This window comes from Panthera onca, chromosome E1 (genome assembly GCF_046562875.1).
Source record: "Panthera onca isolate mPanOnc1 chromosome E1, mPanOnc1 haplotype 2, whole genome shotgun sequence".
In the NCBI taxonomy this organism is placed as follows: domain Eukaryota; kingdom Metazoa; phylum Chordata; class Mammalia; order Carnivora; family Felidae; genus Panthera; species Panthera onca.
Window position 1 is genome coordinate 33,329,804 of NC_138352.1, and position 22,378 is coordinate 33,352,181.

The 22,378-nt window shown below is 53.9% G+C and overlaps 1 protein-coding gene across 4 annotated transcripts in view; it reads right to left on the bottom strand.

Moving 5' to 3' along the window:
- The window catches only part of ABR (ABR activator of RhoGEF and GTPase), a 182,802-nt gene that overhangs the window by 79,354 nt on the left and 81,070 nt on the right, over positions 1–22,378 (bottom strand). For 3 of the 4 annotated variants that reach the window (XM_060646871.3, XM_060646874.3, XM_060646872.3), the window contains exon 2: positions 15,728–15,912. In XM_060646871.3, coding sequence (XP_060502854.1) covers positions 15,728–15,912 — 185 coding nt within the window. Of the gene's footprint in view, positions 1–1,397; positions 2,129–15,727; positions 15,913–22,378 lie in introns of those variants that run through there. The other variant, XM_060646873.3, reaches the window with a different exon arrangement.

Genomic DNA, 22,378 nt, shown 5'->3' on the forward strand with positions numbered 1-22,378 from the left:
GTGAGAGATGTGACTTAACCCCCAGTGCTCTGAGCTAGCACCAGATGAGGGAACCAGGGGTGGAATGCTAGTCGCTGCCTGCCTCCCATTACTGCTCCTCTCTGCTCTGCACCCAGGCCAACGGCTACGGCTCCACGCAGACGCCACGCATCAGCCATCTCCTGTGGGTCTGTAGTCTGTTTTTACCTCCATTAGCTCCTCCTTAGAACCACACTGTAGTGCGGGCGTGGCAGGGCTGTGATCCCCATCTTACAGGAGGGACAAAGAGGCCCAGAGAGGCTCAGGGGTAGCCTCCTGCCCACGGCAATGCTCCGTGCACCACACCCTCCGGGGTGCAGACAGGCCCGGCGGGGAGTGGGACATGGATGGTCGGTCACTCTGTTAGGCAGCCTGGCTTGCAGCCTGCAAACTCCCTGCCGTACGTTCCCACTGGCCCTCTCTCCCAGCCACAGAACACAGAGGAGGCGAGCAAAAGGCTGAGGTCAGGGCTCTTCGAAGTGGGCCTAGGTGAAAGAAAGGAAGAATGAACGGTGCAGTGTGGATGCCTCACCATGCCTCAGGCAGCACCGGTGTGGCTGCGAGGGGCACCCCTGGCCCTGGGGAGGAGGCGAAGAAAGGAAATGGGATTGATGCACAGCCCCCTCCTGCTCTACCTTCAAGGCAACTCCTACGACAGGACAGGCGCATTGCTGGGGAGAACATTCACAGCCCCAGAGTGAGTGGGCTGGGGCCCAACAGATGCTTCTTGACTACGCCCACCTTGGGAAAAGTGCCTACCCACCTGGCTCCTGCCTCAGAGCCAGCTGTTATCACCCCCTTTTCAGCTGATCCAATTCTTTCCCTTCAAGGAAGCTCAGTGACCTCTGGCTCTCCCTCTCTCCCAATGCTCTCTTGCTTGCCCTAGCCCAGACTCACAAAGTCTCCTTGCTAAGAGGCCAGTGGCCCCTGTGGCCCGAACTTCCTAAGTGCACGTATCCTACTGTTGCCATGGAAACAATGAATTACGACCTCCTGGTTTCAACTCAGCCAGCTCCTCTGGGGCAGCAGGCTCACACCATTGCCGTGCCCACCAGGTGACTCATGTCACTGCCAGAGAAAGCCCCCAGCACAGCTGGCCTGCTGGGGAAAGCCAGCAGCCACTGCCACTTTGGACAACTGGTCCAGGGGGAGGAGGCAGGCACTGCACCTCTCCCCCAGGAACAGCTGCCAGAGAGCTCGGCCCCTCACAACCCCTCGCAGGCATGCGCCAGCCCCTCTCAGCCGGAGTGCGGTGCTTCCACCCGGCCATGAGGCTGGTGCACAAACCAGCCATTTCTGCCCGCACACAGCTTCGGCAGTCGAGAGCTGCCAGCCCTGCCCCTCCCCCGACAAGCATCCAGGGCGTGTCACATTCCCACCTTCACGGCCACCAAGAAGGGGGACCCTGAGCCGGGGCTGGTCGGGGTTCCCAGCTCGCACTCCTCCAGGAGAAACACATCTTCATCCTCCAGAACCTTGTCCAAAAAGCCTATAGCCTCCTCTTCCTCTTCCATGGCAGCCGGAGGCGCGGAGGGCAAACAGGAAGCGGGGTCCACGCAGCAGCAGCAGCCGTTGCCGCCGCCGCCGCCGCCCCGGAGGGAGGCAGGCGGGCAGGGAGGGGAAGAGCGTGCAGGGCAGGCCTAAACCAGCATGCTGGCCTCCCCGGAGTCAGTCCTGGCACCCGGCCACCGGCTCCCGATGAAAGGCTCCATTATGAACCTTTTCCTGCTGCCGCTTCCCGGCCCTCCCGCGCGCCGGGGCTGCGGGCCGCCTCGCGCGCGTCCCCAGGCCGGGAGAGGGGAAGCGGCGCTCCGGCAGCCCCGCCGCCGCCGCCGCCGCGAGCGCAGGGCTGTCACTGGAGAGAGACCGCGCGGCGCGCCGGCGGAGCAGGAGGAGGCGCCCCCGCCGGCCGCCTTGGCCCTTCCTGCTGTGCGCGCCGGCCCGGGCGCAGGCGGGGGCCCGCGCTCCCCGGCCGCCGCTCCCGAGCTCCGGCCGGCCGCCCCGCCACCGCCGCCGCCGCCGCCGCCGGTCCCACAGATCCCGCCCTTTCTGGACTCGGAGGCTCGCGTTTGCTATTAATACACAGGAAATGCACGACTTGACTTGTGAGGTGGAGCCGTTCCCTCTCTGCGGTCACCGGCCAGAGGCTGGCGGAGGCTTCTGGAGCGCGGAGGAGGGGCGAGGAGGCCGCAGACGGGCCGGGCGCAGGGGGAGGTCTGCTTCCCAGAGACAGGCTTTATTTACAGCCCCTCACCAGAGCCGGAGCAGGCAGGGGGAGGAGCGGAGGAGCAGCTGCCCGCACAGCCTCCGGGAAGACCCGGGCGAGCCTCGCTGTCACCCTGGGACGGCCACAAGCTGAGCCCCCTTCTCATCTCTGCCTCGGGTTCTGACACCTTTGCGGAGGGGAGGCCAAGGCCTGGTGAGAAAACAGTTTCTATCACCACTGTGGCTGGGAGAACAAGATTTTGTGCAGAGGAGGCCCCATCCGCGTCACCACAACAGAAGCAAAAGTGCCAGCCAGGTTCTGCAGAAGGGCCCCCTTGGACGGCCGGAGATGCCACATCTCCTACTCACAGATGCTGCTGAGATGAGCAATCCCACCTCCGTGGGGCTCTTTTCGCTCAAGAGGGGCCTCCACCCAGGAGAACCAGCCCCACAGCAGAGAGTACAAGGAACCCAGGGAGATAACACCAGCAGCCCTTCCCACTCCCAGCAGGCTTCCCCTGGGCTTCCTCCGGGGTTACAAAGCTCAATCCATCCAGACAGCAAAGAGCACAATCTGGTGGTCTAGGCCTCAGCCGGAGAGGAGCAGACACTTACTCTCTTGAGGGAAGAGTTTAGGGGCAGCACCTGGGGAAAGCTCTTTCACAGCACAACACCTAGGGCAAAGGTTGCAAACTCCAGCAGCCGTCAGAGTGCAGGTAAGAGCAGTGAAGTGCGCCAGGTAGGAGCTGGGTGAAAAAACCACCACTCAGCTCCAGTTCATGGCTGCTAGGGGCAACGCAGGCTTCAGGTCGCCCCATCTCAGATTGTTCTAGAGAACCTGGAAATTTGGAGTCCTAGGTGATATCTCTCAATTTTATTAAAAAAAAAATTTTTTTAACGTTTATTTTTTGAGAGAGAGACACACAGAGCATGAGCAGGGGAGCGGCAGAGAAAGAGAGGGAGACACAGAATTGGAAACAGGCCCCAGGCTCTGAGCTGTCAGCACAGAGCCTGTCGCGGGGCTTGAACTCACAAGCCATGAGATCATGACCTGAGCCGAAGTCAGACGTTTAACCGACCGAACCACGCAGGCGCCCTGATATCTCTCAATTTTAAAAGGATGGCAGATGAATTACATTAAAACAAAACATGGTGCGCTCTAAATGAAACACATCCGTGAACTGAATTAGGCCCAAGACAAGGTTGCTGCCTTCTCGCAGCTGGTTGTTTCTCTAAGGGAAGTTGAGAGCTCTGTAGGTGTAGGGGACAGGGTGGTGGTGTTCCCCGAATATCCCCTCTGCCCCGTTTCCTCATTGGATCTGGCATCTTGGAATCCAGTTCAGCTTCACATACTACCAACACACCACTTACCTTTGTAAACCTGCATCATAGGTGCCACCACCCAGGTAGATCAAGTGAAAATTCAGGACTCTGGGTGGTGAGCCCTGAAGCTTCATACCCACTCAAGCCAACCCCCTCAACCTCCCACAAGCCCCCCAACAGTGTCTCCAGCCAGGGATTCCCTTGGCTTTCTCCTCATACACATGCTCTCAATGATGCAGTGCTGGAGCTGTCCATCAGTACGCGTATCTACCACCAGCCTCCTTATGCACGTGTCATATCCCCTGTCAGGTGGTAATGGCCTTGGCGGGGAAGGGTCAAACTCTTGGGAAATGAGTTCCAAAGGAATGTCAACTGTGCATCATCTTGTCATTACCTCTCCTTTCCACTGGGCACCTCAGCTGAGAACAGGGCCCCCGGCTGAGCCTCCAAGCTGGATGGAGAGTTGAGGGGAGAGGAGGGAAAAGGAGAAGAATGGAAACAGTTTCTAATCCCAAATCCCCAAAGAAGTCTGTGGAAGCTCTGAGCTCAAGATGGGGCTTGTGCCATTTGCTAGAGCAGAGAAGCTGTCCTCACCACTGATAGGCTCCTCCCTGTCACCAAAGCTGAAATAGAGACTGAGGGATTTGGGGTAGGCTCTTTGGGGCCTCAGGACTGACAGGCACACCCCACCTTACAGCCCGCCCCCTCCCTCAGTCCCTGGTTTTTCCCTGTCCCTGCCCTGGCTGGGTTATAAATAGCCAGAACACATCTGAAGGGCCCTTTCAGCCACAATTCCTCATTTGGTTTGGGCGGGCGAGGCTGTTCCCAGTGCTTGGGAACAACTAGGCCTGGCATTCCCCAGAGCACAAGTGTGCCAGCCCGCGGCTCTATGCCACAGTTTCTGCCTCGCACCCCGCAAGCTTCAAGTGCATGGCAGGACTGACCCACTGGTCAGACATACAGGTGGAATGGGAGAAGGGCCTAAAAGCCCAAGGGCTCCTCTGGTGTCCCTTCCCCCACCCAATTGGGAAAGCGCCTTCCGAAGTCTCCTGGAGTATTCCTGACTTCATTCCCCATGCCCCTAACCAGCAGAGCCAGATCAACACCCGCTTCTTCCCCAAACCCTGAAACCTCTCAGAAGCTGCTCCCTAAACATCCAAGGCATCTCTGCTCCACCCCACCCCAGCTGGCTGGAAATTCCCGTGAGTAACTAGAATGCCCTTCCATCTCCATCGGGCATACAGACACCACTCAGAGGCCCTCAGCCCTCCCCCTGGGGGGGAAGTGACTCACAAGTCCCAGCAATGCCCCCTCCCTTTCCCCTACAAATGCCCTGAGCCAGCCCTGGACCTGAGCTTCCTCCCAGCATCCTCCACACTCCGCTGCTTCAGCCTGGCTCCCGTTCCTCCTCTCCAGAGAAGCAGCCTGCTCCAAAGGTCCCTAAACTGCCGTATCCCAAAGTCGGAGGCCTCCCTCTCCCACTCCTTGGCCTCCGCAGTCTGGCCTTTCTCAAATCCCTCAGCTCCTGTAAGCATGCTGGTGCTGCTCTGACCGCTCTGCTTTAGGCTGGTTCTCCTTACTTCTGCCTCCTGTCAGCATGGAGTCACCCATTCAGGACCCCGGCCCCAGCCCACTGCTCTCCACCATTAAAGAAGTCTTCCCTTCTTACTTCCAGGCCAAAGGCAGCCCATCACCATTTGTAACCCAGCACCTTGCTCAGCTCCAAGCATGACATCTATGCTGGCAGCTGGGTCTCCTCACTTGGAAGTCCCACCAACAGCCCGTTAACTCCACATACCCAGACCAAACGACTCCCACCCCCATGCCAGCTTCCCCTTCTGGCTTCTCCACTTCTGTCGGCAGGGCCATCATCTTGCGACTCTTCCTTCCCTTAGGCCCCACATCCCTTTTACTGAGTCCCCTTCGTTCTTCCTTTTTTTTTTCCTTTTCTTAAAGCCACCACCCGACCAAAGTTTGCAGCATCTCACCCCTGCACAACCAGAATAATATTCCATTTTGAGTCCTGATCTTGCCTGTCCATCTATCTGCTCCCTTGTTTGTTCCTTCATACCCAGAGAAAGCTTGGCATTACAAACACAAATCTGGGAGACACAGCCTTTAGAGTGCTCTCAACCTATAGGAAGTGAAGGACATAGGAACAAAAGAGACAGTGTCTCAGTGATCAACACAGTGGGGACATAGGACAAAGGCAGATTCCTGCCTCAGAGGAAAAGCTTCACAGGAGAGTGGCTTCTAAGCAGCATCTGGAAAGAGTTGGGAAAGAGGTGGTGCCTGGGTGGCTCAGTTTGAGCGACCAACTTCGGCTCAGGTCTTGATCTCACAGCTTGTGGGTTCGAGCCCTGCGTCAGGCTCTGTGCTGACAGCTTAGGATTCCCTGCTTAGGATTCTGTGTCTCCCTCTCTCTCTACCCCTCCCCCATGCATGCTGTTTCTCTCTCTCTCTCTCTCTCAAAAATACATAAACATTAAAAAAATTTAAAAAAAGAAAAGGGGAAGAGTTTGCAGGCAAAGGGAGGAAGGCCAAAAAGGAGAACTTTTTGTAAGCAAACACAGATGGAGAAGAGAATAGAAAAGGGGCAGGAGGTGAACTTGGAGGTGTGGCTGGAACCACGCTGTGGAGGGCAAGGAGCACTGATTGAGATTTCTGACATTTGTCAAGCCCACGCTCTCAAAGCCACCGATAGGCTCCTCTCCCCAAACCCCATGGCCTTCCCTTACACTCATACTCCATCCCTCATTCTCATAGCCACTAAATCAATAAGTATCTATCAACTGCCTGCTGTGCACTGGGCATTCGTATCACACCCATGAACGGGACACTACGTCTACCGCCATGGAGCTGACGGGCTCGGGGACAGATTGACCGCTGTGAGCCACAGCAGTGCCAGGAGCGGGGCACAATCTCAGAACTATGGGGCTGAGGTACAACTCTCCCAGGAAGGAGAACACGGAAATGTCTATTGTGATGTTAAACGTTCACACCCTCTGACGCAGCAACTCCACTTTAAGGGCTTTTTCTGCAAAAACATTTCTAAGAGGACACAAAGATCCGTGTACAATGACATTCACTGCAGCCCAAGGCCAGAAACACCCAAATGTCCGGCAGAAGGGGACGGCTAAGTGTGTCAAGTGGACTGTGCATGCGGTCATGTCACATGGTAAAATAAGGAGAAGTACACAACCGACTTTTAACAGAAGTTTTGTCTGGAGGATGGCACTTGGAGGCTTTCACTTTCTACATTACATATTTCTGTAAAGTCTGGGTTTTCAGTGAGGTAATCAGGGAAAATAAAGAAGTTAAAAAAAGAAGTGTGGTAACTGCTCCGGCTGGGAAAGTAGAGTGAGTGGCAGCTCTCTCCACCTCACAGAGAGCACAAGACAGCTGATGCCACCAAGGGGGAGTCCTAGAAGGTTCTCTGCGGGAGGTCACCTTGAAACTCATACTTGAAAATGAACAGGGGCTAGCCATGCCAGTGGGGGTGGCGGGGGAGGGCAGACAGGACTGGAGGAGGCACAATGAAATTAATTCAGTTGGGTGGCGAGTGTTCATTCAATAAGCCAACTGATGTTTACTGAGCATCTATTATGTGCCAGGCACACTTCTAGGCACTAACGTTTTCAACGAGCAAGCATTTGGTTATGAAATGGGCAAACGTCCATCTTGGAGCTCACATTCTAGTTGGGGGGTTGGTCAAGAGGCTGCAGAAGTAGGCAGCAGTCAAGTGGTCAGATCAGGCAGGGTCTTGGCAGCATTGCTAAGGGTTGGATTTTACCAAAAGGAGAGAGGGAAGGGCATCGAAGAGTTTTAAGCAGGGAATGACAGGACCATTGTTCAATGGTCATCCCTCCCACTGACATCAGATTATTCTTTCTAAAACATTGCTCACTCCGTGCCCAGCAGGAAGCCACCAAATCAGCCCAAACAAGGGCAGTGGGGCCCTTGCTGGTGATTCAACCAATCCAAGTGTTGACAACACCCTCTGAAAGGCCAGGCACATTCCCACCTCCAGGCCTGTCCTGGGCTTGAAGCCCCTTCCTCCTCCTCTCTGACTATCCCAGGCTCAAGCCCCACCAGATTTGCTGGAGCTCAGTGGGGCCAATAAGAACTGACCCCAGGGGGCCAGTGCCAGGAGCAGACAGAGTCAGCTACAGCCATAGATGGAAGCAGATTCATCATCTTCCTGATAATTGTGCTCCCCATTCTGCCTTCCCTTCTCTGTTATAGAATTCACTCCAATAATCATATATAGGGTTTTTATATAAAGCAAATGTTGGGTCTAAGCCCATACTGACACTATTTATACAGTAAAACAAAAACAAAACCAAAAAGAACTTCCCTAGATTCTGGATATGAATCCTCCCTCTGCTTCTTGACGTTGGTGTGACCCTGGGCAAGTCATTCAAACACCCTGGGCCTCAGTTTCCTCATCTGTAAAATGGGGATAATCATAGCACCAATTCTAGGGTTGCAGTGAGGACTAGTCCATGTAGGGCAATGCCTGGCAAGTGTCAGCCCTTATTAGCCACCAGCTATCCTTTTTTTTTTTGGCAGTGGTGGTGGGGTGTGGGGAGCACAGAAGTGGGGAGCCCTAGCTCACTCTCAGCCTCACTCCCCACCTCTTCCAATGAACCCGATGCCCAGCCACACCAGACCATTCTCCTTTTCTCAAATCTCCAGAGATTTTCCCACATTCCAGAACTTACACAGCCCTCTTTATCTAGAACGCCCTCCTGGCCAATGCCCAGGCAGAACACTACCTATGAGGCTGCCTCCTACATGCTCCCCACCCTGATTGCCCCACCTGAGGTCACATGACTCCTCCCTTGGGACGCTGTACATCTTTCAAGGCTGTTGCACAGATGGCCTTGAAATAGAGTGTGTGTGTGTGTGTGTGTGTGTGTGTGTATGAGAGGGGTTAGGGGCAACCCCTGCTCATGCTAATTCCCCACAATATCTTGTAAAATGTGGGTGCTCAGAAAATACTTGGTGAGTAGAAATTGAAGCTTACGGGGCAAGGCAAAGGGTCTCCCGAAAAGATAAATCAAGGTGTTGAGGTTGGATGGATGGTTCCTATGGAAACTGGTCATATGATAAGAGGCTCATAGGGCCAAAGGGAACAGTCCTACCAAAGGAAACAGGTTGAAGGGGAGGAGGGGTAAGCACCCACTGGCGCCAAGTGAGTGGGCCAGGCGTGGCTTTATCTCAAGTTCCCAGCACTTCCCTCCTTCCTTAGCTCACAAACCCCTGGCGGGGGGCGGGGGGTGTCCCGGAAGGTGGGCTTAAGGGGAACACCCTTGCAGTGGGGGCCAGGGAGAAGGGAAGGCAGACTGTAGCCAAGTGAGAAATGGCCCAAGACAAGTCTAACCTCCTTCCCAGCACCTGGGCTCTCCTCTGTGTGCCTCTCCTCCCCCTGAATCCTCCACAGCGGTGCCCTCCACAGGGGCCCTCACCAGGCAAGAATGGCACTGGGGGCTGAGCCCCCTCTGCTAGGACTAGAGCAGGGACAGGAGGGTCTGAGGGCAGCCAGAGCCAGGGACTCATGGAGAACTGGGTTCACATCCCAAGAGAGATTCAAATTCAACTATCACCTCCGGAACGGGTCCTCTGTGCAGCCCAGGCAGAACGAGGTGTTCTCACAGTTACTATGTCACTTGGTCCTCGCGGTAGCCCTTCCGGACAGGAGGTATTTATCCTCATTTTCAGCTGAGGGTACCAAGACTCTGCAAGTTGCCCAAAGCCACACAGCCAGAAAGAGGTAAAAGAAAGGCGCAGAGGGCAATGTTCTGGAGAGAAAGCAGAGAGCAGCTGTGACGAGTACCCTCCCACTCACCAGGTGTGGGACCTTAAGTGAGTTGTGTAACCTCTTTGCACCTGAGTTTCCACATCTGTGAAATAGGGCAATAATGGTGCCTTGCTCACGAGGTCATGGCGAGGGCTAAATAAGTTAATGCTTAGAAAGTGCTGTAACAACCAGTGCCTGCATTTCGTAAGTGCTATGGAAGTGTTTCTTTTTTCTTTTCTTCTTCTTTTTTTTTTTAATTTAGAGAGGGAGAGAGAGCATGGGGGGAGGGAGGGGCAGAGGGAGAAAGAGAGAGAGATACACAGAGAGAGAGAGAATCCCAAGCAGGCTCCACGCTCAGCACGAAGTCCAACCTGGGGCTCGATCCTACGACCCTGGGATCATGACCTGAGCCAATACCAAGAGTTGGATGCTTAACCGACCAAGCCACCCAGGAGCCCCTCTGGAAGTGTTTCTATGAGCTCTTTTCCTTTTGCCACATGGGCAGGATGGTGAGGGGTCTTGAGACCCTCCAGACAGAAGCACCCAGTTGGTAACCCTGAGGGTGGCATGCTCACCAGTGCATCATCCGTGTGAAAGAAAGCGCTGGCACCCACTAGTGGAGAAACTGGGTGACAGTGATGGAAAACAGTCCCTGGGGCAAGAGCCAGCCTGCTGGCCTGGAGGAGGTGCTCTGCCCTTCTGCACAAACCCCCTGCCTCTGGCCCCAGGGTGGCTCACTTTTGTGAGAGCACATTCTCAGGGGCGGGGCGTCTAGGGCACTTAGTTCGCACGCAATTTCACCCCAGTTGGTGTGATTACATGTAGGTCAGTCTGCCTCCCTGCCCCACCCCTGGAGACTCCAGGGCCTCAAGTGCAGAGGATGGTCCTGGCTGAGCTCACCCTCACAGCCACAGTGCCCGGGACCTGCAGGAGATCAGCATCCCTTCACTGAATGTCCCTTTGGAAGAAGCGTTAGGGGTGGATGTGAAATCCATCACGGAACTCTGATCCCAGCAGGCTGGCAGGGAGGGGCAGATGCAGACAGGCTGTGAGAGCTACAGGGATGCTCCAGGTCAGCCAGGTGTGGTCAACCACAGAAGGCCAGATCCGAGCCAGGTGTGAAGAGGGCACGGGCCAGAGAGGACCTGCCGTGGAGGGGGCTGAGGTTGCAACCAGGGCGCTATGTCTCCCTACTTCCTGCTCACCTCCTTCTCAACCCAGACAAGCCAGGGAACCCCCCTGAACCTTAGCTTCTTCATCTACAAATGGGGTGGGAGCTCACCCAGTAATGGGAGGAGTTAGGAGGCAATGAAGCCCATGGGCTCCGAGCTCGCCACCTGGTAGCGGTGGGGCCCAAAGATCCAGAAACGGACAAGTAGGGGGCAAGGCTGCTGAGACAGGATGCTGGAAACTTGAGGAGAGTCTGTCTCTGATTCCACTGGCAGATGGAAACTCCTGAGAGGAGTAAAGACCACGGCAGCCGCTAGCCCACCCAACCCAGGCCTCTAACAATGTCCAGAGGGACCAGACTGGGACACAATCTCACATGCTCTGGCTCTCCACCTGGCTCCTCCATTCACCTGGAAGCAACCTCAACTCCCCAAACCCAACCTTCGGAAGGGACTGAAGAAGGAAAGAGGGAGCAGAGATCTCCCGAACTTCATGACCTGAGACTGCATCGTGAGTCCTTGGCCACTTGGTACTACTCAGTTCAGTTCCACAAACAGCAGGTGCCAGGAGCTGCGGAGGGGGGCCATGGAAATGATCAGGGACCGGGGCTCCTGATCTCACGGGGCCGACCGGCCCCACAAGGAACGGTGCACTCTTCCCAAAGAGCAAAGGGCTCAGCGACGGGCTGTAAAACTTCACAAGGGAGGTGGTGTCCAAGAGACCTGAGTTTCAACAAATCTCTGGCCCCGCTGGCTAGTCTTGGGTGAATTATGTCACTTCTGCCAGCCTGTTTCCTCAACTGTAAGATGACGATTACCGCACCAACTTCACAGGCCCTGAATGAGACAACCTGCGTAAAAGGCTCAGCCAAGTCCAGGCAGCTGTGACGAGGAGAAGCGGGTGGGGGAGATGGAAGGACAACGGTGACCGTTTCAACGCCCCCCGCCCTTACTCTGGACTCTCCCGCTGGCTAAAGTCTGAACCCCTCCATCTGGCCTTTTATTAGATGCCTCTGACCTGCCTCTGGATACCCCCGGAACTACAGAACAAGTCTGACATTGAGCAGTCCCACCAACGTGGGTACAGACTCTACAATTTGCAAAGCGCCCTGCCTGACACTGTCTCACAGAAACCTCATGACGGGTGTGGGCGGTCAGGAGGGAGGAAATTCTCAGTATCTTCCCTTTACAGATGAGTAGATTGGAGCCAGACAGGGGGAGTGGCATCCCTCAGGTCACACAGCTAGGCAGCGGAAGCCCGGAGACAACACCCAGATCTTTTCTCTGCCTTGTTTCCACTTTCTACCATGTCTCCCAAGGGGGCAGAAGGAGGAGTCTCTGGCTTACAGGGAGCAAGCTTTTCTGTATGACCATGGTCCTGGCAGAGGAACGTGTACCCCAACTTGTCAGCTGAGATCAAGAGTCCCTGCCCTGCCTTCCCAAGGTGAAATCAGGCACTGTCGGTCGAATCGAGCCACCAGTGACGTGAGGCCCTGGCCCTACTAAGGGGCTCTGCTCAGCTTGGGCTTGAGGGAAGAGGAGGGTCTGCAGGGCAGGGCTTGAGGTTTCCCCCGAGGCCTAGTGGGCTGCACAGCTGGGGCACACCGAAGACAAGAGCAGCAGAGCCAGGCTGTAGGGGGCAGGTTGGGGAGCGAGGAGACTGGGACACCACAGAGATCTGGCTCCAATCTGGGCCACCATACCTGGCAGGAAAGGAGGTTGCAGAAGCAGATTCAGTTCTTGTCTAGCTAATATTCATTAGACCAGGTCCTTACAATGGTCTTGGCTCCAAAAACAGGCGAGAAAAGTCTTGTGGGTCCCAGTCGCCAAGGGCTGAGCACCCACGGTGAGCCAGACCCAGCGCTGCGGGCTTCACCTGAGCTATCCCAGTCTCTCCCCAACAATCCAGGCAGCTGGTCCTATTTCAAGATGAGGAAAGTGAGGCTCGGAGGGGTCATGGCACTTATCCAGGGCCTTACAGCTAGAGAGTAGCAGGTGTTCACCTATCTAAAGCTCGTGTTCCTTCCGTTTCTGGGCTGCTGCACGAGTGAGACTGTCAAGATTGTTACATTTATGTGTCACAACCTGCCTGGGCCCAGACATTTGGTCAAAGTTATTCTGAGTGTGTCATGAGGGCATTTCTGAGTGAGATTAACATTTGCATCAGGCAACTGAGTATAGCTGCTTCTCTCCCTGATGGGGGTGGTGGGCCTCATCTAATCAACTGAAGACCCAAGTAGAACAAAAAGGCCTAATAAAAGGGAACTCTTCCTGCCAGTCAAGCTGAGACACGAGTCTCTTCCAGGCTTTAGCCTCAGACTGAAACACTGGCCCTTCTTGGATCTCGAGCCTGCTGGCTTTCAGACTAGAACTCACACTACTTGGCTCTGCTGGTTCTTAGGCCTTCAGACTCAACCGGGAACTATTACATCATTCCTGGGTGTCCAGCTTGCTGACTGCAGATCTTGGTACTTCTTGGCCTCCATAATGAAGTGTGCCAATTCCATAATCAAGGGCGGCTGGGTGGCTCAGTCGGTTAAGCGTCCGACTTCGGCTCAGGTCATGATCTCACGGTTCGTGGGTGCGAGCCCCGCGTCGGGCTCTGGGCTGACAGCTCAGAGCCTGGAGCCCGCTTCGGATTCTGTGTCTCCCTGTCTCTGCTCCTCCCCCACTCATGCTCTGTCTCTCTCTCAAAAATAAACAAACATTAAAAAAATAAATAAATCTCCCTACAGATATAGATAGGCATCCCATTGGTTCTGTTCTCTGGAGGACCAAACCTTAGGCTTCCCAGCACAAGTTGGCTGCATACAGGGCTGTGAAATGCCCAGCTGCCAGAGGCCAGACATCTGAATACTTAGAACAATCGTCTGACTTGGTCCAAAAGTCCCCTTGGTTCCCAAGGCCCCAACAGGAAGCCTGGCAGGGAGGAGACCTGCCTGGCCAAATGAACAGAGCCAAGTAGCAAAAACCTTGGTTTTCTGTTTTGTTTTGTTTTTAAACCAAAATAGCGCCCGAGTACTCAGGAAGGGGTGTGTCAACTCTCTGTGGCACCCCGATGTAAACAGCAATACTTGCAGAGTCCACTAGATGGGGCCAGTGACCCAGAGGAAAGGGCAGAAATGCAACTAACTCCAGGAAGGAAGGTGGGCCGGAAGGAGGTTCATCGGACTGCAATCTTCACCCGTATCCCCAAGTTGGATAAATGCTCCCCACCCCTACCTTGCATGACTTCTAGCCAATGGTGTAAAAAAAATCAATTCCGGGGTTCCCAAGCACTTTAGTCAGTTCTCACTGTAGCATCTCTGGATTTCAAAGTCCTCAAAAAAAAACCCACTCACTCGTGAGCCACCAAACAAAATGGGCAGCCACAAAGTGAGGAAAGTCACTGGCCCAAAACCTCAGAGCTCCAGGCGAGGGGGGGTCTCCCGCTGTGCCTGTGATCTGTTTCACTGGGAAAAGCACCCACCAGCACCTTTCACCAAGGAATCTAAAAATCGATGGGCAAGCATGCCGGCGAGGCGGTCACGTGATGAGGGAAGGACCCGAGGCAGGAAGCAAGGAGGAAGGCAGGGGGGCGGGGAGAGGCAGAGAAGGGGGATGAAAATGGCAGAGGCACTTCGCTTGTCAGCAAGCAGCTCTGTTTGGCCACACGTTCTCAACTCTCAGCCAGCATTCTTGGCTCTGGGTTGGGTCCTACAGTGAATCTTCCTGCACCTGCTCACAGTGGGGTAACAGCTGAGTCCTCCAAGGGGCCTCTGAGCTCTGTTTGGTCAGAGACCTGAAGGCAGAGACGGGAAGCAAGAGTTTTAGCCTTGTTTCCTCTGGTTGGCCTCAGTTCACGCCCCAGAATGCTCCCTCCATCACTAGCAAAAATCCTGCCCTGCATGTCCGAGATGGTGGACTCTCGCCTTCCTTAGGATGACAGGGCAACACTCCAGAATGCCAGCTGTGGGGGTCCTGAACCTCACCCGTCCCCTCCACCTCCCACCTGCCCCCACCATCCATTTCCAAACTTGCACTGCCTGGCAGCCACGAAGCTCTGCCTCAGCCTCTGTTGCCATGGCAACAATGTGGCTTCCCTCAAGTGGGAAGCCGGTTGCCAAGGCCCTTGTTGCCAAAGGCTATAACAGCCACCCCAGTGTGTGAAGAGGGGGTGAGAGCTCTGCGGAGGGGTGGAAGGTGGCCAAGGAGGCTGGGAGGGAAAGAAGCAGGGGGTTCTCCAGAAATGGTAGAGTCCAGGCAGCCCTCCTGTGGAGCGGGGATTGCTGGGCCCTTCGGGAGGGGAACAAGTATCTCACAGCATCTGAGTGACTGCTCCTCGGGGTTGCTGGAGGGAAGAAAGGGGTCCCCCACAGAACGCATCTGGACAAGCCCTTTACCAAGCAGGACCAGGCACTCCATGCCCCAGCCCCCCAAATAGAGGAAGGGCTTTGATTCTCCCCAACTCCAGAAAAACAGCCCCCAGGAGCCCCTCTGCCTCACTTGCTCATGTGTCTCAGGTGCACACATACAAGCTGGGCCCAGACACAGCCAGTCCCTGTGGCCAGGAACGGCATGAATCACAAGGATTGCAAACCTCCTGGCCCATCTCAAAGCACATACTTAATGTTCCTTCTAATATGCTTCTCTTTGGAGCAGAGCTCCTATCAGCCGACAAGAGGAGAGGGGGACACCATTAGGGCTGATTCCCTTCCAGAGTCAACAGAGGAGGGCAGCATGGGGGGCCCTTGATCTTCAGGGAATGCTACGGAAGCAGCTCACTCCACCCCACAGAGAGCACGGAGACCAGCCTCGCTTTGCTGAGCCGGCATCTGTGCATTTACAGCCCACAGGCCATGTGCGCTGCTCTGGCCCAGAGAGAAGGGCCTGTTCCCTCCCCCAGGCCCCATCCTGCTAGAGAGGGGCTGGAAGAGAAAGCTGAGAGAGGAAGTGAGGGTGTCCAGAAGGCAGGGGAAGCAGATGGCTGGTAGAGGAGGCAGAGATAGGTGCAGGGGCGGCAGAGAGAGCAGCAGGTGGTGGTGCGGAGCCTAGTCTGAGGGGCCCAGGACTGGAATGAGGTGACAAGGCCGCCAGGTCCACATTTCCCCAGCCCTGCTCTCCCAGTAGCGTCCCAGGCAGGGCCTAGCCCACAACACCCGTGCCTGCCTTCCCCCGTCCCCCAGAGCCCCCTCTTCCCCACCCCAGAAGGAAAAGCAGGTGCACCTACCCCAGGCGCCAGCCCCTCAGGTGGGGTGGGGGAGATGCTGTCCCCGCCGCCTTGGCCACGGGCACTGAGCTGGGGCGACATGGTGGGCGACTCATCGATGTACGGCATGGTCTCCGAGCCCTCCGGGGGCCCCTTCTGCTCCTCATTCCCTTCTCCGTCGTAGTCGTCTGCCCCGTAGCTGAAGTCTGAGACAAGGAACAAGAAAGGCCACTGAGAGTCCTCCACGAGGGCTGCCAGGGACTGATAGCGCAGTGGGCGCCTGCGGCGACTCCCGGCTGCCATGCCCCCCCGTGAGGCATGCACGGCCAGGCCCGGGCGGGGGCTGCGTGGGGGCCCCGGGCCTCGAGAGGGGCTGGGGAGCGCCAGCAGGTCCTGGGGCTGCAGTTCAGGGGCTGCTGGGAGTAGGGGAGGAGCGGCTCCACGGTTGCCACCCGCCAAACAGCATGTCAGTCGCGGATTTCGAGCTGCTGTTTCCTCTGCCTCCTGCCTAATTCCAAGTCTAAAAATTCACAGTGGGAGCAGGAGGCAGGACGCTTCCAACTCTCCTCTCTGAGTCACCATTTTGCTTTTTATAGGGAATAAGGAGGTGGGGCGGGCCAGGCGATGTCACTTCCTGAGCCCCTCCTCCTTGGGTACCATTTGTACACCGAGCCGATGCCTGGTGTGGGGGGTAGAGCAGGTTTCGGGGCGGAGGGCTGAGGCACTGCACCCGGGGAGTCCTCACCCCTCTGAACGAGGCCCCTGCACAAGATGGAGCCCAAGGCTGGCACAGTGTGGGCGAGAAGGTGGCTCTGGGGCCTGGCAGGGACATGGTTTCACAGCAGACTCAAAAGCCGGCACTTATTTCTAGAATTTCAATGGAGGCTCCCTTCGGAGAAGAGGGAAGAAAGGGCTGCAGGGAAGTGGAGCTGCCGTTAACCCCCTTGGTGCTGCCAGCACCAACCAGGCTGCAGAGCCCATGCACATACACCCCTCCTGGGAACAGCGGGCCGGGCCCATGGGGACATAGGGCAGCACCTCAGAAAGGACCCCAAGCTCCACCGGCGGGGTCTCTCCTGCAGCAGCACAAGCAATCCTCTCACGGCTCCTCACCCCCTGGCTGGGCCTGGTCCCACCGTCCGCTCTGATTTCACTTCTTCCGGGATGTCCTCCCTGGCGTCCCAGCTCAGAACCACAGCACGTGGCCTTCTAGTGCCTCTGTTAACTTGCCCATTTGTCCCTGCACCTCTGGGGCAGGAACGGGGTGTCTCAGTCACTGCTGTGTGCCCAGAACCCACGGGCGGACACGCGGCAGGATCTAGGGAAATGTGCGTGGAGGGAATGAATGAGCAGAGGAATGCACTGTCCCTCTCAGGTCCCAGGCTTGAGCCAAATTCTCCACGGGGCCCTGGCTCCTCCTCTTCTGTCACAAAATACCAGCCCCAGGGCAGCCGGCAGCCTGAGAATGGTGTCAACAGGTCACCAGGGCGTCTGGCCACAGCTATACTCAGTCCAATCTGGCCCTTTGGCAGCCGAGAGCTTCCCCCAGCCTCGCTGCACCTGCTCCCTCTGACTTCCTCTCCAGTCCCTGTGCTGACGGCCCATTAAGCTGTCAGAGAACATAAACTATTTTTTTTTCCCCCAGAACAGGCATGCAAGTGAAGAGCCACTGTGATGTGTGTGTGCCATGCACGTGGAAATAGGGCTCACTGACCAGAGGACACAGGACCTATGCGTGAGGTTGGCGGGCGGTGAGCCGACTCTGCTATTTCCATGGGGCAGGAGGGAGAAAGAGAAGCCACAGCATCCATTCTGCCCAAGTCTGGCACTGTGAGGGGGCCCGGCTGTTTGGGGAGACCTACTCACTTTGGAGAAGCACGAGGAGGGAATGGAACATCACGTTAACCTGCCATGTCTCCTCCAGGAGGCTCCAGGCTCTCCTATTAGTGTCTGGAGTCATGGTCAGGGGTTCGAGCTATGGTGAACCCTGACCCGGCCAACAGTTCAGATTCCAGCAGGCTGTGCTGACTCTCCTATACACTTATCTGTGTTTCCAGGGGTCACAGGACCAGATCCGTTAGTCTCAATTTATTTCCAAGGGGCAGAAGGGACAACAGGGAGGGTGGTAAGGCTCGCCTCTACCACACGGTCTGGAGTTGCCTGGGTCACGGCAAGGCGGGAAGGTCTCCGGTGGCCTTCCCTCACGTGTGCACGATTCAGCCTTATCAAGTGGTGGCCACGGACCCGCGTCTCCTGCTCCTCTCAACCCAGCCGCGTCTATACAGCTGTTCTCACCATCCCTGTTTGCAGACGTCTCTGAGTTTCAGAGAGATTTGTGGCAAGGATCTGAACCCAAGTCTGTCTGTCTCCAAATGCCAGCCTTTCCCCTTTGAGCTTCACTGACCTTCCAGAGAAATCTACTTCCGCAGCTCTCCTTGTCAGGGGAGGCTGACCAAGGTGGGGAGGGAAGGTGCCAGCCATAGCAGTGGGGGAGGCCCAGAAGTGGAGAGAATGCATACAGGGCTCTCTGCAAATGTTCTTAGATGCTTTTCCTTTCGTTCCACCCTCTGTAAAATGCTAACAGCCCAGGAAGTCAGTCAGAGACCCAGGAGAGCCCCTACCAGGAAAAGGGATATAAAAGAAACCCACCCTCAGAGAAGGAAGGAGTCCTGGGGACTCAGGAGGATGGAAAACTACCAAGCACAGGCTTCAGTTTATGAGAGGCCATGGATAGAAAGGCTGAGTTGACCATGGCTTGGCCACTAGGTCTCAAAAGAGAAAAGTCAGAGGAGGCTGCTAACAGCCAATATCCATTTCCCCTCCTGGTAACAGAAATATCATTATATTTGGAGTGGCAGTGTGCCCAGTGGCTAGCTAAAATACTACTTTCTCTAGTGGTGTGGGCCATGTGAATAAGTTCCAACCAATGAGATGTTAAGTGGATATGTGTAAAACCTTGAGGAAGGCTGCTAAGAAAGATTGGTCTAGCTGTAAGGTATGCCATTCCCCCCTCCCCTCCATGTTTCCTCCTTCTATTGCCAGTTTGGAAAGCAGATGGGATGGCTGGAGCTCCAGCAGCCATATTAAACCATGAGGTGATATTGAGGCTAGAAGCCAGCACTGAAGGTAGCTGAGTGCGAAGCCAGGAACCTGGGCTGGTGATGGCACAATGAACTGCCATACCACTCCAGGACTGTCTATCTCCAGAGTTCTTTTAGAGGAGAGGAGAAAAAATGCTTGTTATGTAAGCCACTATTATTTAGTTTTTATGTTATATGTAGTCAAACTTATTTATAACTGACCCAGATGATTTTCTTGACCTTCTGTCTGAGTGCTTTTCCTACTGCCTTCATTCACTATTCTTTCTAAGTCTCCTTGGTGGAATCCTCTTGCTCTGCCCACCCCTTAAAAATAGGTATTCCTTATATATCCTTACAATAAAGGACCAATCAAAAGGGACAAACTACCGATACATAGAACAACAGAAATAACTCTTACAAGCATTATGGTAAGTGAAAGAATCCAGACACAAAGGAGCACATCTTGTATGGTTCCACTTACATGACGTTCTAGAACAGACAAAAGTAATCTATGGTTGAAAACAAACAGAAAATAGCAGTTACCTCTGGGGTTGGGGTAGGGACAGCAGTTGATTGTAAGGGGCACGGGGAACTGTCCGGGGTGATAGAAATGTTCTGTGTCTTGACAGGGATTTGGGGTACACAGGTTGACGCCTCCATCACCTTCCTCAAATACATATACATATTTCACTAAATATTGAACACTAGTTAATGATATCCACGCTTAAGTGCTGCAGGGAAGAGTACTGCTGTCTTCAACTTACTCTGAAACACAGGAAAAAACAAGATGGAGGGGCACCTGGGTGGTTCAGTTGGTTAAGAGTCCGACTCTTGATCTAGGCTCAGGTCATGATCTCACCGTTCATGAGTTCAAGCCCCGCATTGGGCTCTGCCCTGACAGTGTGGAGTCTGCTTGGGATTCTCTCTCTCTTTCTCTCTCTCTCTCTCTGCCCCTCCCTGCATTCTCTCTCTCTCTCTCTCTCTCTCTCTCTCTCTCTCTCTCTCAAAATAAATACATAAACTTTAAAAAATAAAACATAAAATGTTAACCTCCCTGTAATCAAAGAAAATTGATTTTGTGTGTGTGCGTTGGGGGGGGAGGGTTGTGATTGTTGCTATTTTTTTTATCAAATCAGCAAGGTTAAAAAAAAATACCCAAAGTTTCCAGGGAACAGGTACCCTCAGAAACTTGTGGAGGGTATGGGGGTACAAGGCTGGCTTGGGTGGTGGAGTGTGCAACTTTTGATCTCAGGGTTGTGAGTTTGAACCCCACGTTGTATGTAGAGATTACTTAAAAATAAAATCTTAGGGACGCCTGGGTGGCTGAGTCGGCTGGGTGTCCGACTTTGGCTCAGGTCATGATCTTGCAGTTCATGGGTTCAAGTCCCGGGTTGGGCTCTGTGCTGACAACTCAGAGCCTGAAGCCTGCTTTGGATTCTGTCTCCCTCTCTCTCTGTCTCTCCCCTACTCGTGCTGTCTCACTCACTCTCTCTCAAAAATAAATAAAAACATTTTTTAAATTAAAAAATGAAATAAATTCTTAAAAAAAAGAGAAACTCTTGGAGGGTATGTACACCTGGGACAGCTTGTCTGAATTCAGTTTGGTAACTGGTTTTGAAAGCTCTATTTGTTGGCAGAGCTTTTAACCCAGCATAACCCAAGACTATGTCCTCAGAAATTAATTATAAGTGTATCTAAAAATAAGGTTACAGGTTATTAATCACAGGGTTCTTTATGATTGTGAAATATTAAAAACAACCCAAATGATTAATTATGGGGAGCCAGTTGAGTAAAGTATGGTATTTCTCTAAGACGGACTACTATGTAGCCATTAAAATTATATGGATGGTGATCAACAATATGCCAAAGTATGGAAAGAGCCCAAATGTCCACTGATGGATGAATGGATAAAGAAGATGTGGTATATATATACAATTATATATTACTCGACATTACTCGAGTATTACTCGGCAATCAGAAAGAATGAAATCTTGCCATTTGCAACTACGTGGATGGAACTGGAGGGTATTATGCTAAGTGAAATCAGTCAGAGAAAGACAAATATCATATGACTTCACTCACATGAGGACTTTAAGAGACAAAACAGATGAACATAAGGGAAGGGAAGCAAAAATAATATAAAAACAGGGAGGGGGACAAAGCATAAGAGACTTTCAAATATGGAGAACAAACAGAGGGTTACTGGAAGGGTTGTGGGAGGGGGGATGGGCCAAATAGGTAAGGGGCATTAAGGAATCTACCCCTGAAATCACTGTTGAACTATAATAACTAACTTGGATGTAAATTTAAAAAAAAATTATATGGATAGTAGGTATCATCTTATTAAGTGAAATAGGAAATAACAGCATGTACACTAGGATACTAGGTTTGAAAAAGTAAAAGGGTCTGTATTTGCACAGGATAAATGCAAGGCAATAGCACAAAACAATTATAAAGCCCTCAGATTCTAAGAATTCGGGAGAAATTAATACGTGATCTCTGCTCTCTAGCTCCTACCCAATATCCATCTTCCCTTCTCCCCTGCTTACCCTACCCTGGTTTTATATGAGATGGCAAAGGACCCAGTCCCAGGCAAGACACTCACTTTCTCTGCCTCTCTTACAACTAGAGTGGCCCTTTGACATCGTTCTGGTCAATGAGACCCAGTAAAGCATGATGGGGCCTCAGCAAGGCCTTTGCTTTGATCATTAAAAAGGGACTCCTTGCCTTGAACACAAATATGACTGGAGTGACAGTGGCCATATTGCTGTCGTGAGGAAATGATCAAGAAAGAACACAGACATTCCCCTTGATGCTTCTGAGCTACTGAACCACATTAGAAACAGTCCATCTTGGGGCGCCTCGGTGGCTCAGTCGGTTAAGCGGCCGACTTCGGCTCAGGTCATGATCTTGCGGTCTGGGAGTTCGAGCCCCGTGTCAGGCTCTGTGCTGACGGCTCAGAGCCTGGAGCCTGTTTCAGATTCTGTGTCTCCCTCTCTCTCTGCCCCTCCCCCGTTCATGCTCTGTCTCTCTCTGTCTCAAAAATAAATAAACGTTAAAAAAAATTTTTTAAAAGAAACAGTCCATCTTGTTTTTTATTTAAGTGAAAAATATAAGCCCCTATCTGTTGGATTTTCTGCCACTTAAAATAAACACATTCCTGAGTGATACCCTTCCAGCCCAGCAGAGGAAGGCTGTCCAATAAGCCATAAGACATCGCAGGTGCTATGACAGAAGTACTTCACAGGTGAGGCAGAGAGGAGGGAGGAGGCAACAGTGTGGGTGAGGGGGCACTGGAAGAGGTTAGGTGGTACTCAGAGGGAGGCGGTTTATTTATTTATTTTGAGAGGGCGTGTGTGCGCACAAGCAGGGGAGGGGCAGAGAGAGAGAGGGAGAGAGAGAATCCCAAGCAGGCTCAGCACTGTCAGCACAGACCCCAGTGCAGTGCTTGAACTCCCAAACTGTGAGATCACGACCTGAGCCGAAACCAAGAGTCAGACGCTTCACCGACTGAGCCACCCAGGTGCCCCAGAGGGAGGTGGTTTATCGCTGTGGCTAAGAGCAAGACCCTAGGGCCACACGGCTCAGGTTC